This window comes from Heloderma suspectum, chromosome 3 (genome assembly GCF_057233095.1).
Source record: "Heloderma suspectum isolate Gila_16-S chromosome 3, 16-S_ref, whole genome shotgun sequence".
NCBI lineage: Eukaryota > Metazoa > Chordata > Lepidosauria > Squamata > Helodermatidae > Heloderma > Heloderma suspectum.
Genome location: NC_139460.1, coordinates 250,817,183 through 250,832,370, shown reverse-complemented (window position 1 = coordinate 250,832,370; position 15,188 = coordinate 250,817,183). Strand labels below are relative to the sequence as shown.

The 15,188-nt window shown below is 43.8% G+C and overlaps 1 protein-coding gene across 1 annotated transcript in view; it reads right to left on the bottom strand.

Annotated features, from left to right (window-relative positions):
• Positions 1 to 15,188, bottom strand: part of LOC146351023 (guanylate cyclase 2G-like) — an 82,290-nt gene that overhangs the window by 41,959 nt on the left and 25,143 nt on the right. Inside the window, exons 3-6 of the mRNA XM_084845668.1 lie at positions 13,367 to 13,476; positions 10,707 to 10,889; positions 6,757 to 6,901; positions 5,373 to 5,508 (exon numbers count right to left, since the gene is read on the bottom strand). Coding sequence (XP_084701794.1) covers positions 5,373 to 5,508; positions 6,757 to 6,901; positions 10,707 to 10,889; positions 13,367 to 13,476 — 574 coding nt within the window. The remainder of the gene's footprint in view (positions 1 to 5,372; positions 5,509 to 6,756; positions 6,902 to 10,706; positions 10,890 to 13,366; positions 13,477 to 15,188) is intronic.

Below are 15,188 nucleotides of genomic sequence, written 5' to 3'. Positions count from 1 at the left end.
GCTTCTTACTATGCTGTCCAGGTTTGCCATAGCTTTCTTCCCAAGGAGCAAGCATCTTTTAATTTCATGGCTACAGTCACCGTCTGCGGTGCTCTTGGAGCCCAAGAAAATAAAATCTGTCACTGCTTCCATTTCTTCCCCATCTATATGCCAGGAAGTGATGGGGACAGATGCCATGATCTTCGTTTTTTTTAATGTTGAGTTTCAAACCAGCTTTTGCACTCTCCTCTTTCACCCTCAACAAGAGGCTCTTGAGATCCTCTTCGCTTTCTGCCATTAGGGTGGTATCGTCTGCATATCGGAGGTTGTTGATAATTCTCCCGGCAGTCTTAATTCCGACCTGTGATTCATCCAACCCGGCGTTTCTCATGATGTACTCTGCACATAAGTTAAATAAGCAGGGCGACAATATGCAGCCTTGTCGTACTCCTTTCCCAATTTTGAACCAATCGGTTCTTCCATGTCCGGTTCTTACTGTTGCTTCTTGTCCCTCGTACAGGTTTCTCAGGAGACAGGTAATGTGGTCTGGTACTCCCATCTCTTTCAGAATTTGCCACAGTTTGTTGTGATCCACACAATCAAAGGCTTTAGCGTTGTCAATTAAGCAGAAAAATAGACTTCTTTTGAAATTCTCTTGTTTTCTCCACGATCCAGCGAATGTTGGCGATTTGATCTCTAGTTCCTCTGCCTCTTCAAAATTCAGCTTGTACTTCCAGTAGTTCTCGGTTCACGTGCTGCTGAAGCCTACCTTGTAGGATTTTGAGCATAACGTTGCTGGCATGTGAAATGAGCGCAATTGTACGGTAGTTTGAACACTCTTTGGCATTGCCCTTCTTTGGAACTGGAACGTAAACTGACCTTTTCCAGTCTTGTGGCCACTGTTGAGTGTTCCAGATGTGTTGGCATGTTGAGTGCAGCACTTTAACAGCATCATCTTTTAGGATTTTAAATAGCTCAGCTGGAATACTGTAATCTCCGCTAGCTTTGCTGTTAGTAATGCTTCCTAAGGCCCACTTGACTTCACTCTCTAGGATGTCCGGCTCCAGTTCAGTGACCGCACTATCATCGCTATCAGTGACATTAAGATCTTTCCTGTATAGGGATGTATGAAACTCCCCTTACATGGCTCCGCCGGGTTCCACTGGGGGGAGGCGCTCCGCGCCTCCCCCCCGGAATCCTGGCCAGCCGGTTTCGCTCTGCGGGGATTCCGCGGAGCCGCTGGCCATCCGGCTGCTGGCTAGCAGGGACGCAAATGGCAGTGGCCATAGCTGCCGCCGTTTGCGTCCCTGTAGTCAGCCATGATAGGCTACGTAAAGACTTACATAGCCTATCACGTCTGGCTTAAAAAAAAAAACCCCGCGCGTACGCAAATGGCGGCAGCCGTAGACGCCGCGGTTTGCGTTCCTTAGTTTGGGCCGTCTTAGTCTACGTAAATATTTACGTAGTCTATGACAGCCAAAAATAAGGGGGAACACAAATAGTGTCCGCTATGCTATTTGCGTTCCCCTTATTTTCGCTGTCTTAGTCTACGTAAATATTTATGTAGTCTATGACAGCCAAAGATAAGGAACACAAATGGCGGCAGCCGTAGCCACCGCCATTTGCGTACACGTGTTTTTTTGTTTGTTTTTTTAAGCCAGACGTGATAGGCTACGTAAGTCTTTACGTAGGCTATCACGAATGGGGGGGGGGAAACAGACTGCAAATGGCAGCGGACGTTCAGAAGACCAGCCGCCACCGCCTCCGCTGAAGCCGCCGCTGGAGCTGCCGCCATCCGGAACATCTGCCCCGGGTAAGTCTCGTCCCAGGGGGGATCCATGGGGGGCGGGGGGGCAGGCCGTTCCGCCATGGAGTTCGGGGGGCCGAATGCACTGGCATTTGGCCTCACCGAGATCCGTGGCGGAATTCTCTGACATCCCTATTCCTGTATAGTTCTTCTGTGTATTCTTTCCACCTCTTCTTAATCTCATCTGCTTCTGTTAGGTCCCTGCCTTCTTTGTCCTTTATCATGCCCATCTTTGCACAAAACGTTCCCTTGAGATCTCCGATTTTCTTGAAGAGATCTCTAGTCTTTCCCATTCTGTTGTTTTCCTCGATTTCTTTGCATTGTTCATTTAAGAAGGCCTTCTTGTCTCTCCTTGCTATTCTCTGGAACTCTGCATTCAGTTGGATATATCTTCCCCTTTCTCCCTTGCTTTTCGCTTCCCTTCTTTCCTCAGCTACTTGTAAAGCCTCATCAGACAGCCACTTGGCTTTCTTGCATTTCTTTTTCAAGGTGTCTCCTGTACTAAATGCCCTTTGTTCTGTTTTTAAATAGATCACAGATAATGAGCTATCAAGTTACCCCATTGTGATCTGCTTGAGTTTCCTCCATGAAAAGAGTTAAAGTGGCAAGAGGAGCAAGATCAGTGAAAGATAATGGAAGACTCAGATATGGGGAGAAGGAGGGGGGAAGGGGAGGAGGGAAAGAAGCGCATGTAAAGGTCTGCATTTAAAACAGTTAAATAACAGTTGTGGTCCTGCATTTAAAACAGAAGCAGAAAGCCCTGTTTTAAATGCAGGATTTTTGGCTGGTGTAGAGATGCCCTTAGGTTGCAATCTCAGTCAGTTCAAGGTAGACTTACTTATATAAGTATACAAAAACATTCTTAGAAGCCATGACAAGCAACCCTAGTGTCCAAAGATGTAGCATACATACTTCTTGTTATACTCTCTGATTTTTCTTTCAGAGGAGAGCAATGAAGATATATTCCAGAATATGGGCAACTTGGCCCATCTCACATACACATGTGGTAAAGCAAGATCTCTGCAGAGTCTTGTGAGTGCTTCACCATGTATCCAGCTTGCATCTCACCCAAAGGTATTATAAAATATTTCCAAGTCTGCTTATACTGATCTTTAAATTAAAATAAAAAACAAAACTGTTCAATCAATAGCCATAAGTCATCCAGTAAATTCACTGTTTGGAAAGAAGAATTACAAATATATACATGCAATAATTCCCAGGCAAATCATATGCTCAGGTGTCAACAAAAGCCCTTTTACAGGTAAGATTTGTTCTGACTATGCACCATTAAAATCCCTAATGGGCTAGCTCCTTAGATATTAACTCCAGAATATGCACTTGGATTAATATTTGCCGTGCTACTAAGAAGATATAACTGAAAGGGCTTGATGTAATGGCATCAGCAAAATGGGGACCAATGAGTCTGCAAAACATGCAATACAGCTCTGGCTTGTGATGAACACACACACAAAATCAGTTGTGTACACAACTTGGTATAATATGGAGCTCTTGGGTGGGTGATGTCCTGTTCTCTCCAGAAGATACTCATTTATTTGTCTAAGTAAAAAAAGATGCCCATAAAGCTATCTCTCTTTCTGATATGTCATGCATAAAGCAGTGTAGAAGTCTAAATAGCCCACTAGCAGGTTAAAGTACAGTCAATGTTGTACTATATTTTGCATTTCCCATATCTCCTTGATCATGTCACTCTATAAACCAGAATTCATCTGAACAATTCATCTGCGATTGGAGTAGGAATGAACACATTTGTCAGTTTTGTTTCTCTCCGCTTCTCATTTTTCCAATCTTAAGTTCAAACTCTGAGAATTTTTTAAAAGTTTTCATGAAAATTCATATGCATTTTGTGCCCATTTAATACATTCATTGTTATATACAATTTGCCTAATATGCACATTTTTTGCAAGTAATTATAATATGCTAGTATAATGCATTTTAAACATTTTCACTAATATCTGCATTTTTATGGGCATGTTCCCCTAACATACACATTTTGGTACACATTTTTTGGCATGGAAAACTCTATTGCAACATTCAGAAAAGGATAACTGAGTATCTCAAAGGATAACTGAGTTTTCACTTTCTACATTGGTTTGAAAGTGTGAAATTAGGTAAGTATATAATTTCTCTCCCATCCCTATTTTGGAGGTAATATTTGTATCTTTGTATGTCTCCTCATTAAGCTTACACCTTAAGGGTGCAATCCTATGCATGTTTAGACATGCATAGGATTGCACCCTAAGAGACTTGGATGGCGAAAAGCTAGCCGTAAATTAAGGATAGCTACCAGCACTCCCTATAGATATTAACATAATAATCCAGCTTTATCCATGATGTCATATTCACTAGGGAATCTAACCAATCCCTTATTATCCTTGGACTTTCAATGTGAAACTATCTCTGTTAAATGCTACTTATAAAAAGTAGGATTAGCATACACTCTGTAATGAAGCCATGAAATACATGTGGGATGAAAGAATGTGTTTAATCATGAGACAATGATCAATATATCTGCTTTGTATTTAATTCTAAAAAATAAAATAAATAGTCTTCTTGATCTTCTTGTGCATTAGTGGCACCAGAGGTGAGGATCCTGCAATTGCTAATCCAGGTATTTGATTTCAGAGCCCTGTGCAAGAAGCTCAGTAAAAGTGGGAAGCACTGAAATAGGTCAAAGGAAGAGAAAAAGTTATAGATCTCCACACTCACATCTAAAATCTTTCCCTTTGTATGCGAGTTGGGATGTCTGTTGCCGGGAAATCCATCTCTCTTTCTGCTCAACAGAGTTCCATGGTGTGCTCAACTCAGCTTGCATTTGCGGGCCAAGCCATGAGTTTCCCCAAACTCTGGGAATTTGTTGTTGTTGTTGTGGCAGCTGTAATTTGTGAAAATAGAGATTTGCACAAATCGTGGCTGAAATTTGTGTAATTTACACAAATTACGCAACCCTGTGCAACTTTAAAAATATGAAAAATCCGCAAACTGGCCTGACTCAATGCAGATTGAGTTGGGCTGTGCAGCAGAAAGTGGACTGAAGTCTGGGGAACCAAACCAAGGGAAGCTCGTCAAGCTTCACCCCCCAAGCAGATTCCTCCAACATCCCTACATGTGAGTGACCCATCATGAATGTTAGACATTTTAAATTGAGTTATGCTGACTTGCTATTTAGAACAGCACTTCATTGACCTATGCTTTAAGCAGATACAGACTGAGTAGATCTGAGCTATGCATGCATCTGTGATAAGAAAGGGCAGGGGGACTCACATGAAGAATAAGGATGAATTCACGGAATATAAATTGAGGTGTTATGGGATTAGTTTAATGGGTGTGTACATAACTGACACTGCTTACACGTAATGAAAAGATTGTATCATGATAGTAGGAGTATCAAATAAGCAGGATCCCTTGTTGCATAAACATGCTTGAAGAAGAGACTGGAGTCCAAGGCCAATTTGATTCAACAGACAGTACTGGACATGGATTTGAAAGATATGGGTTCAAATCCCTGCGTACTGCAGAACTCATCAGAATGAAGTTGGGCAAGCTGCTGAATCATTTCCCCAAATACCTGATTATTTTTCTGTAGCTATCAAAGTTAAGAACAGGAATGAAGCGCGTTGAGTTGCCAGATTCCTGGAGATCATACACCGAGTAATCCATATTCCTCTCACCTGATTCGTCAATGTGCACTGGCCCAGTAATGCCTAAACAACAAAGATATTCAAAATATGAGCATCAGAATATTTCCCACACTTCAGTGTATCTGTCTGGATGTGAATGGGATTTATTTTCCCTGCCCCTTCTTTAGCAAACTAATCTTCAAGGTCAGCAGAAGGTGTGTTTGGCATATCTGTGTGTCTTCCCATTCTACATTAGGCAAAAGACATTTGGCTAAATTGTAAGGATTTCCAAGTATGATCAATACAGCAGATTGAATCATTTCTCCACTTTTGCATTCACAGCAGCTCCTTCCAATTCCTGATTTGAAGTGACTGTCTTGCTTTGTCTAGATACTGTCTGATCATATAGTCTGTTTAGTTCTTCTTCAGCTTTGTCTACATTGAAATGACACAGAAGCCCTGTTCTGGCATTTTGCACACCATCCCCATCATGGCTTTACCCCTGACCTTCCCATGTTGAGTGGAAATATCTGAAGGGGGCTTTACTAATGCACTTCTATGCTGAATGCATACAAGCCTCCCCATGATCAGGAGCCCTGCTTTATCAGGGTGCCCAGTCGCAGGGAAGCTTCTATGCACATACATCCAAATGCACCTAGATGACACCTTCATACCTTCCTGCACTGAGAGTGGAGAGGGTAGGACCAGTGCACAGAAGGATGCTGGGGGCAGCCACGGGGCCCCTAGACAAGTTGGAATATGCCTGAAGAGGGCTAGAGGGAAACACATTTCTGATATTTCTCGGAGTTCTAGATGCTCACGTTCTCACCCTTGCCCAGGGGGCTGAAAGAGACATGACTTTAAAACTGTGCCTAGCAGCTACCTCTGTTTTCTTTTCTTGTTTACTCTAGAGCAGGTGCAGGGCCTTGATTTAGATCTGGGCCTTAAGCATGGGGAGGGGCAATTTTTAAGATCTGGTAGGAGGGCCCTGGACCTGCTCTAGAGCAAAAAATGCGAGTGGGGAGAGATGTAACTGCTAGACACAAATTCAAAGTCATGTCTGTTTTGGCACAGCACTCCTCGCCTGTGTGTATGTGAATTGGGTGGGGGGGATAAGAAAAAAGAGGGAGTTTGACTCTTCCCACTGCTGGAATGCAGGCCCCGACAGAGTTCCATCAAGGCAGTGGGCCCCTCAAAATAGGTCCCCCTCCCCACTTTAACTGGAGATACCCGGATGGGCCTACTACATTCAAAGCTATGTGCTCTGCTACAGAGCTACAGGCCCTCCCCCATGACAATGCTTAGAACTGCATTCTTAATCCACAAACGTACCATATGCTGGGGTTTTATTGTAGCCTTTCAAAGTGTTGATAAGTGTCCTTCCATCATGGAAATCCTTTTGCTTTTCTGACATTTCTTTTATGGATAATGCATACAGCAAAACTGCATCATGCAGGTAGGCAGCGTAAGAACTTACCTGAAATAGATACAAAATAGGAAAGCCAGAGTTTGGGCTTCTGCATAACAGAGCTTCTCCAGTGATTCTTCAGAAGTTCTCTGATTGCAAGTTAAGGTGACCAGATACAAAAGAGGACAGGCATTCGGCACCTTTAGAAGAGGGAATTTCAGTAGCGGTAGGTTAGTTTCTAATACCATCATCTAACTCACTTAAGAGTAGTCCCCTGAACCTCCAGTATCTTGTATTATTTAATATGTTTGGAGGTCAATGGAACTAGTCTGAGTAAGTGATTTGACAGTATTAGGGCGCAAGCCTATGGGGATAGTCTGCCGCCTCCAAACTCGGAGGCAGCTGACTATCCAATGCAGGGCAGGCAGAGCGCAGAGGGTAACTTCTCATCCATGCTCCAGCCGCCCTGCATTTGTGGCTAGACAGCTGATATTTGGCTATCTAGCTGGGGTGCCGCAGAGAGGGGAGGGATGGCGCATAGGAAGCGTAACTGCACTTCTGTGGTTTCCTCCCCTCTGCACCCCCAGGAACACCCCCTTTTCACCGCTCCGTGCTGCTCTTATTTGCGTAGAGCTGGGGATGAGCTACGCCGCCTACAAGGTGGTGGGGGAGGGGGAGGGGGAGGGAGCTGGGTTTCTGGGAACTGAGCTCAGAGTTCTGGCTCCAAGCTCAGTTCCCAGAAACCAAAAAATCCTGTGACCATCTAGACACTGTCTAGCAGCTATAGGATTGCACCCTTAGTTTAACATTTAGGTTGAAGGGCCTTCGGGAATATAATTTGGCCTTAGTGTACAATTACTAGCATTTAGGAGGTAAGAAGTTGCACATGTATTACTTCAAGTAAGTGCTGTTACAAAGAGATGCATTCCAAACTTGCTGTGTTCCAAACACTTTAAGATGAAGTTCCACTTATACCAGGGTATTAGCATTGCACCAACTGGATTACTGCAATGCATTATAGATGGGGCTATCTTTGAAAATGGTATGGAAACTTCCTTATTGAAGAATAGAACAGCAAGATTGCTAACTGGCACTGTGCTCTGAAAGCTGCACTGGTTGCCAGTCCAGTTCAAAGTTGCTGGTATTATTAACCTTTAAAGACCTCAACAGCTTGAGGCCAGGTTACTCCAAGGAGTAGTACCTACCCAGGCTCTCGCAGGCCCTCTCCTGAGGCCCTTCTTTAGGTGCCTCTGCCAAATAAAGTGAGGTAGGTGGCTACGAGAGAGAGAGAGAGAGAGAGAGAGAGAGAGCATGCCTTTTCAGTGGTGGCACCACATTTGTGGAATGCCAGGTGAGCCTCTCTAGGAAGGGCATTCCACAAATGAAATGCCACCATTGAAAAGTCTCTCTCTCTCTCTCTCTCTCTCTCTCTCTCATAACTACCCTTCCCATAGAGGCTCACCTGGCATCTACTCTGTGGACTTTTTGAGACCAGGTGTGGCTGTTTCAATTTGTTTTAGATTTTACTTCATGTTTTATTCTCATATTATATTTTGTCAACTGCCCACAGAGGTCTGGCTATTAGGCGGGATAGATAGATAGATAGATAGATAGATAGATAGATAGATAGTAGATAGATAGATAATATAATGAAACAGATGTGTCTACTAGAGGTGTGCACCAACCACAATATTCAGTTCAGAACCCAATTTGGCAGTTTGGAAAACAGCCTAATTCACCTCAGACCCATTTAGACACTGCCTGATAGGGCTTAGGGGACAAATCTGAATTTTGATTTGGAAATCCAAAGCTTTGTGCTTTCCATTGACAATCATTGGAATGGCAATACCTTTTTTGCTGTTTGACAGAATTGGATGATATTTGCAGGTGGATGAGTGGATGAAGGCCTGCCAAATTTCAGACAAACAGGTAGAGGTTTTGCCCCTCCTGAAGGGATCAAGACTGCTAAGTTTCACATGAATAGGTGCAGGGGAAATTGTGCCAAGGCAGCCATTACACTTTAGGGGGTTCGGAAAATCTTCAAATGGGGAGGGGAGTGATTTTCTTCCCCTTTCACTCCTCTATGTTTTTTTGTAATTATATGAAAATAGAATACACCACAGAGACGTCCTTAGGCCAGAAACTTCCAAAATTTCAGAAGGACAGGTGCAGGTGCTAGGGAGTTATGATGAATGAAAAACATCTTAAAGCTTTTTTGGATTGTGGAGCATACGGTGGCAGAGGCAGAAAGACTTGAACATCCAGCATTTTCTAGGGATGTATGGATCACTTACCCCATTCTGGCTGGGGGGGTCCGCAGGCAGGGGGAGGCGATCTCCACAGATTGATCCTGTGGAGCCAGCTGCCTGCTCTGCATCGCTGGTGAATGGCGATACAGCCGGCAGCCATTGCCATGCCGTATCGCTGTGCTAAGTCTCTGGACGCAAATGGCGTAGTGTGGGTGCCATTTGCGGCCGTAAAGCTGGTAGATTAGCCTAAATGCAGCCATTTACGGCTGCATTTAGGTTAATCTACCAGCTGTATGGCCACAAATGGTGTCTACTACACCATTTGTGTCCCCGTTTTTCCATGTGATAGGCTACATCCGGAGACTTAGCACAGGTGGCTGGCTCCGCAGGATCAATGCACAGAGCGATCCGACCAGGACAGATTCCAGGGGGAGGCGGAGGTGAGTGCTCCATTCCGCCATGGAACCCAATGGGGCCAGACTCTTGGAATCCGGCCTCATTGGGGCCTGTGGCGGAATTCTCCCTCATCCCTAGCATTTTCCAGGAAATCATCCAATGTTACATCGTCCCAGGTTCCACAAACTCCACCAAAACTCTTTTAACACTCTTGCAAGACCAGTGAACACTGGAACAGTCCAGTGATATATTACTTCAGTATCTCTCTACCACCAACACCGTGATTGGAGATTCCAGGTAAAACCATTCACTGTGATTTGAAGCTAGAGCTGTCAGTCACAAACACCCCGTCTCTCCATCCTGGTGTTTTTCTTATATGCAGAGCTTGGGGAGAAATGTAACATTTTTTGTTCCAACTAAAGGGTGCCTGTCCCATGATTGGTTACTAGGCCAAAAGCTTTACTAGATGAACTGCCCCACAGATGGTAGGTACAGCAGGGGTGGACAGAAAATATATCTCCAGATGTTTTGGACTTCAACTCAGTGAATAGTCCAGCATACCTGACCATTGGCTAAGCTGGCAGGTGCTTCTGAAGATCTACCTTCGGCCCACAGCTAATGTACAGGCATAGTTGAAGCCTGGTTACAGGGCTGCCTAGGCTGAATCCTATTCATTGAGTCCACATACCTAAAGGCACATTCATTATTTTACAACATCATAAAGTCAACACAGAGAAATGACAGCATTTTTCTCCCCATGACACTTCCATCTATAAGTATTTCCTGTTTTCCTCCATCTAAAAATATACTAACAGCTCTTGAGTCTTCAAAAGGGGGCGGGGAAAGAGAGAGAGAGTCTTCAAAGTCTGAGTCTTCAAAGGGGGGGAGGAGAGAAAATGGAAGTGAAACTGTCACAGTTTTGTTACTTGCAAGGAATGCTAAAGAAACAGAGACCAAGATGCACAATTTCTTCACACTGAGAAAAAACCCTGATAATTTCACCAGAGCATGACCTCAAGTTTTGTAGAAATCCTACCTAGTAGTTTAATTAGACTAATGGTTAATCAAACACTGGGTACACTACAGCTTTGGCAGCACTGGCAACAAAATAAGTTGGGGAAAATGAGGAAAATCGATCTGGTTTCCTCATTGGGGGGGCGGGCGGTATAGTTATGCCCATATTTGGGCTAATACTTTTAAATAATTAAAGTTAGAGTTGTGAATATGACCTCTTCCTGTGAAGAAAGGAAGCTGTATGAGGACTGCTTCTTCAGCTTGTCATGGGCCTCCTTCACAAATTCAGAATAGGCCTTATATTCTTGGTAAGACCTGAGGGCTATGAGAAAAACAGGCTGATACGCATCTAGGATGCTACTGTTCTCATTTTTCCAAACCTCTTTCAAAAAATTGTCCTGGAAGACAAAAATGGGATTGTGAGTTAGTATTGTTAGTAATAAATGTTAAACATTCAGCTTGCATTTGCGTACGCCATTTGGGGGGGGGCATGCCGTGATAGGCCATTTGCGTCCACAGCATCCCGTCTGCGGCCGGAAGTCCAGCTGCGGACGGCCCTGGCCGGCTGCTCTGCGGAGCCGCTGCGGAGCAGAGCCGGCCGGGCAGAATTCTGGGGGGGAGGACTGGATCGCCTCCTCGCCCGTCGAGGATTCTGGGGGGAGGGACGGAGTGCCTCCTCCCCCCCAGAGGATGCCCCGAACGGAACCAGGTAAGGGATTCATACATCCCTCATTACAACAGTGTTTAATATGGACAGAGCACTCCCAATGCTAAATATCTGTGATCACCTCAAATACATCAAAGCTAAAGCACCTATTACACAGCTTGAGACTTCTCTTTTATGCAGTGGAAGCCTGTGCTCCAATGTCAGTTAATCCACTCAGGGTTTCAGTCAGAGCCAATCAGAACCCTAAAGGAGCTATCCAGTGTGCTTTGCACCTTGATTCTGACTGAAACCCGGAGCAGATTTACTGCCCCACTGACATTGGAGCCACCAGCTGCCACTGCTTTTATGCTCCCTTTTACTCTACATCGGCTGCAGCACAGCTCTTTCTTGCATTTGGGTTACATGAGAAGTCTCCAGCTACATGGAAGGCATGCATGCTATGGTTCCTCCTCCTCATGTCAGCAATGCCCCAGTTAGGGATGTGCATACAAGCAGTACAAATGTTCGTTGAAGTTCAAATTCCGCTGCAAAGCTCATTCTATCTTTTGTCCGTATCAGATTGCAATCTTTGTAGTTTTCTTTTCTCATGAAACTGTGTGTATTTTTGTGTGTAGTCTTCCAAATGTCCACGTCACTGGTGCATATCTTTGAAAAGTATGCATTCTTTTCCCTTTGATTAAAGTGTATTAGTGCATTTTTCAAAAGTATGCATTTTTTCATGTGCAGTTTCCAAATATACACATTTGGGGGGGGGTCTGCAAATCACACTGCAAGCTCAGAAATGTATGGACTTCAACTTCAGATTGGATTTCAGTCCATGTTCAATCTGGGAGATGCAAACTGGGTAAATCCTGATAAAAAATGAACAGAAATTAATTTCTCACACATCCCTAGCCCCAGTTTCTAGTAAGGGGCATGGAGAAGAGCCATCACATCTGCCTTCCCATGTGACTTAGGGCTCTAAAATTTATTATCCTAGGTTGCGAAGTTAATGTGAGAAGGGGCCTTGAGGTAGTAAAGTTAAGTGGTAGAATTCTGGACTGTACCAGTTCAGAACACAAATGAAGGATCGTATTTCCTTATAATGTTTCCCCTTACACATGCACAAAACCCCATCACTTCATGGAGTAAAGTAGATCATCAGAGAGAAGGATTTAGGATAGACCTTTACTTCATATGCTAGTTTACTACATGTAGGATTGTTTTATGGGGGAGAAGAGAGCATTCAAAAATATGACACACCCACAACTGGAATAGCTCTCAGCTGTCACTAAACAGCCAGTGTGGTATAGTGTTAAGGTGTTGGACTGGGACTCGGGAGATCTAGGTTCTAGTCCCCACTGGGCCATGAAGCACACTGGGTGGCTTTGGGCCAGTCACTGACTCTCAGCCTAACCTATGTCACAGAGATGTTGTGGGGATAAAATGGAGAGGAGGAAGATCATGTACACTACCCTGAGGTCCTTGGAGGAAAGGCGGGATGTAAATGTAATAAATAAATAAATTTGGCACTTATCAAACTCCTTAGTAAACATCTGTACAGATTCAGGGATAAAAATGTGTACTTGTGTGTATTCCACATTTCCTCTGAAGAGCTCAGGGCAAACTGAAAATTTGCTTACCCCATACATCCCAATGTTATCTTCACAAACAGTCTGTGAAGGTTAGATGAAGGAAATATAGTGCCTAAGATCAGCTTTATGGCTACTGGGAGTTTTAAACCCAGGTCTTCCCAGTCTTACTCCATCACTTTAATTACTACACCAGGGGCTACCCATCCCCCCTTTTCCAACCCATCAGGTACAGAAAATAGGTACACTTGGAACCAGAGAGAAGAGTGCTTATTGGTTGGTGAGTCTAGACAGTGTTTGCCTTCTGCAGTATGTGGCATGAATAGGTTCACTTTGCTTGAAACAGTTACTCATTATCTTAAAGGCACCTCTCCCATGGTGCACTTTATTGTCAAGTTTCCCTTTCTGATGGCATGCTCTATTATGGATGATGTGAGCTAATCCGGATGATATCAGATAATGTGGATGGTGGACATTCGAACAGGGAAGAACAGGCCTCTCTGCAACTGCAGAACAAAACTGCCATTGTTCTTCCAAGCCCAGTAATTCAATCTTGGTGATGTTTTTAAAGTTCTAAATAATGTTTTTTAAACAAGGCCATAAAGAAATAGTCACTGCATTGCAGGTACTTACTGACCTCAAACTGCTGTAGGACAAAGAACACATATGGCCCATTTGTCATACCTAGTTCTTTAGCCTCTAACAAAATGGATCTTGCATCCACAGAACTGCAGATTAAAACAATAACTGCAAAAGAAATCGTAGAGATTAGTTCCCAGCTCATCCAAAAAGTCAGTGTATAAATAAACCAAGTCAATGGTAGCAATCAATGGTTGGTACAATCCAATTGTATTTTAAAGAGGAATGAAGTCAAAATAATGTATCCATAAATGCACAAGAGGTTTTATTGGAAAGGTACTGGAAAGCTACCAACTGTGGAAATGATAAATGCATCTGTAATGGGTGCCTTACTATGAGTACAAAATATCTTGGCTATTTAAACCTCATGCTATTCACATACCTTAGTTTATATTACTTTCTAATGTCTTAATGTACTCCTGACATTCAGATATACACTGAGGTTGTACTTTATGTACCCAAGTAAGTGATTAGCCCCACTGAAATCAGTGATATTTCCTATGCACAAAATTGAAACTGAAATGAGTAAAATGTCTTCATGCTGTAAAGTATTGCAATCCAAAAGAAGGATAATGTATTTCTGAGACAAAATGTGATTTGTTTATTTGGTCTTTGAAAGAACATACATATTAAGTAGATGATAGAACCATCACTCACCAAACATGACATCTCAACAAGCCATGTATGTGAATATTCTCTATGCAAAGATGTAATCCAGATGGAAGTTACTCTTGGTATTACAAGAGAATCAGAATTCCACCTCATTTATAAGGTATAGTAAAAATAGTTCTTGTGACAAGTAGGCATTAACTAAAACTGTTAGCCTTGTGTAACCATGTGTCAGGAGCGCCCTAGCTGCCTCTTGCAGTCCCCACCACTAGCCAACTCAGGACACAGACGACGAGGAATTCTTTCCGAGACTTTATTCCTTTATTACTTTATGACTTTTTCAGAATACTAGTCGCTAGCACCAAAGCAAGAAACAGCACTGGGGAAAGATAGCTGAGTAGCCTAAGCTCCAGGTAAGGCAGTTGGTCCCCGTTTGAAGGAGAATCACGGGAAGACCCTGAACTTATGGGCTAGGGAGAGATCCTCCCTCTTTCCCTTGGGTCCTCGGGATGCGACCGTTGTTTGCGCGCCAAACGAGCGCTACACCTCCTTTCAGCGCCCTCCATCTGTTGCCGCTCCCTGCGTCTGCACCGAGCATCCAGCAAGCCCCCCTCCAGCGCTCTCTCACTGCCAGGGTCACTATCTCTCCCAGGAATGCTGGCGGGAGGAATCTCTGCCAGCTGCTGTGCCTGTGAGAGATAAGCAAGCTCCTCTCCCACAGATTGCTGTTCCTCCTCAGAATCAGAACTGCTCTGAGGCTCTATTGGCTCAGTTTCCACCCTGACACCATGTGACTGATATATCCAAAATGAGACACATCCACTCTTGCCTGTGGGATGTTCTAGAAGAGCAAGAGGCCTGAACATTAGAAATGTTTGATAACATACAATCCCTTTTGTTTCTTGTTTCCTTAAAATCATGTACAGATTGAAACCTAAGGAGTTTTATCACATTACAAAATTCTATCTCAGATCACAAAATTCTCTGAGAATTTTCTCCATTGATTAAAAGTGTTTCTTAATTGGAGTTTTATACAGGAAAGTCTTTAGGACTTTAAAAAGGTAAAGGTAAAGGTGTCCCCAACCAGTCGTGCCCGACTCTAGGGTGCGGTGCTCATCCCCGTTTCTAAGCCGAAGAGCCAGCGCTGTCCGAAGGCGCTTCCGTGGTCATGTGGCTGGCATGACTGAACACCGAGGTGCACGGAACACTGT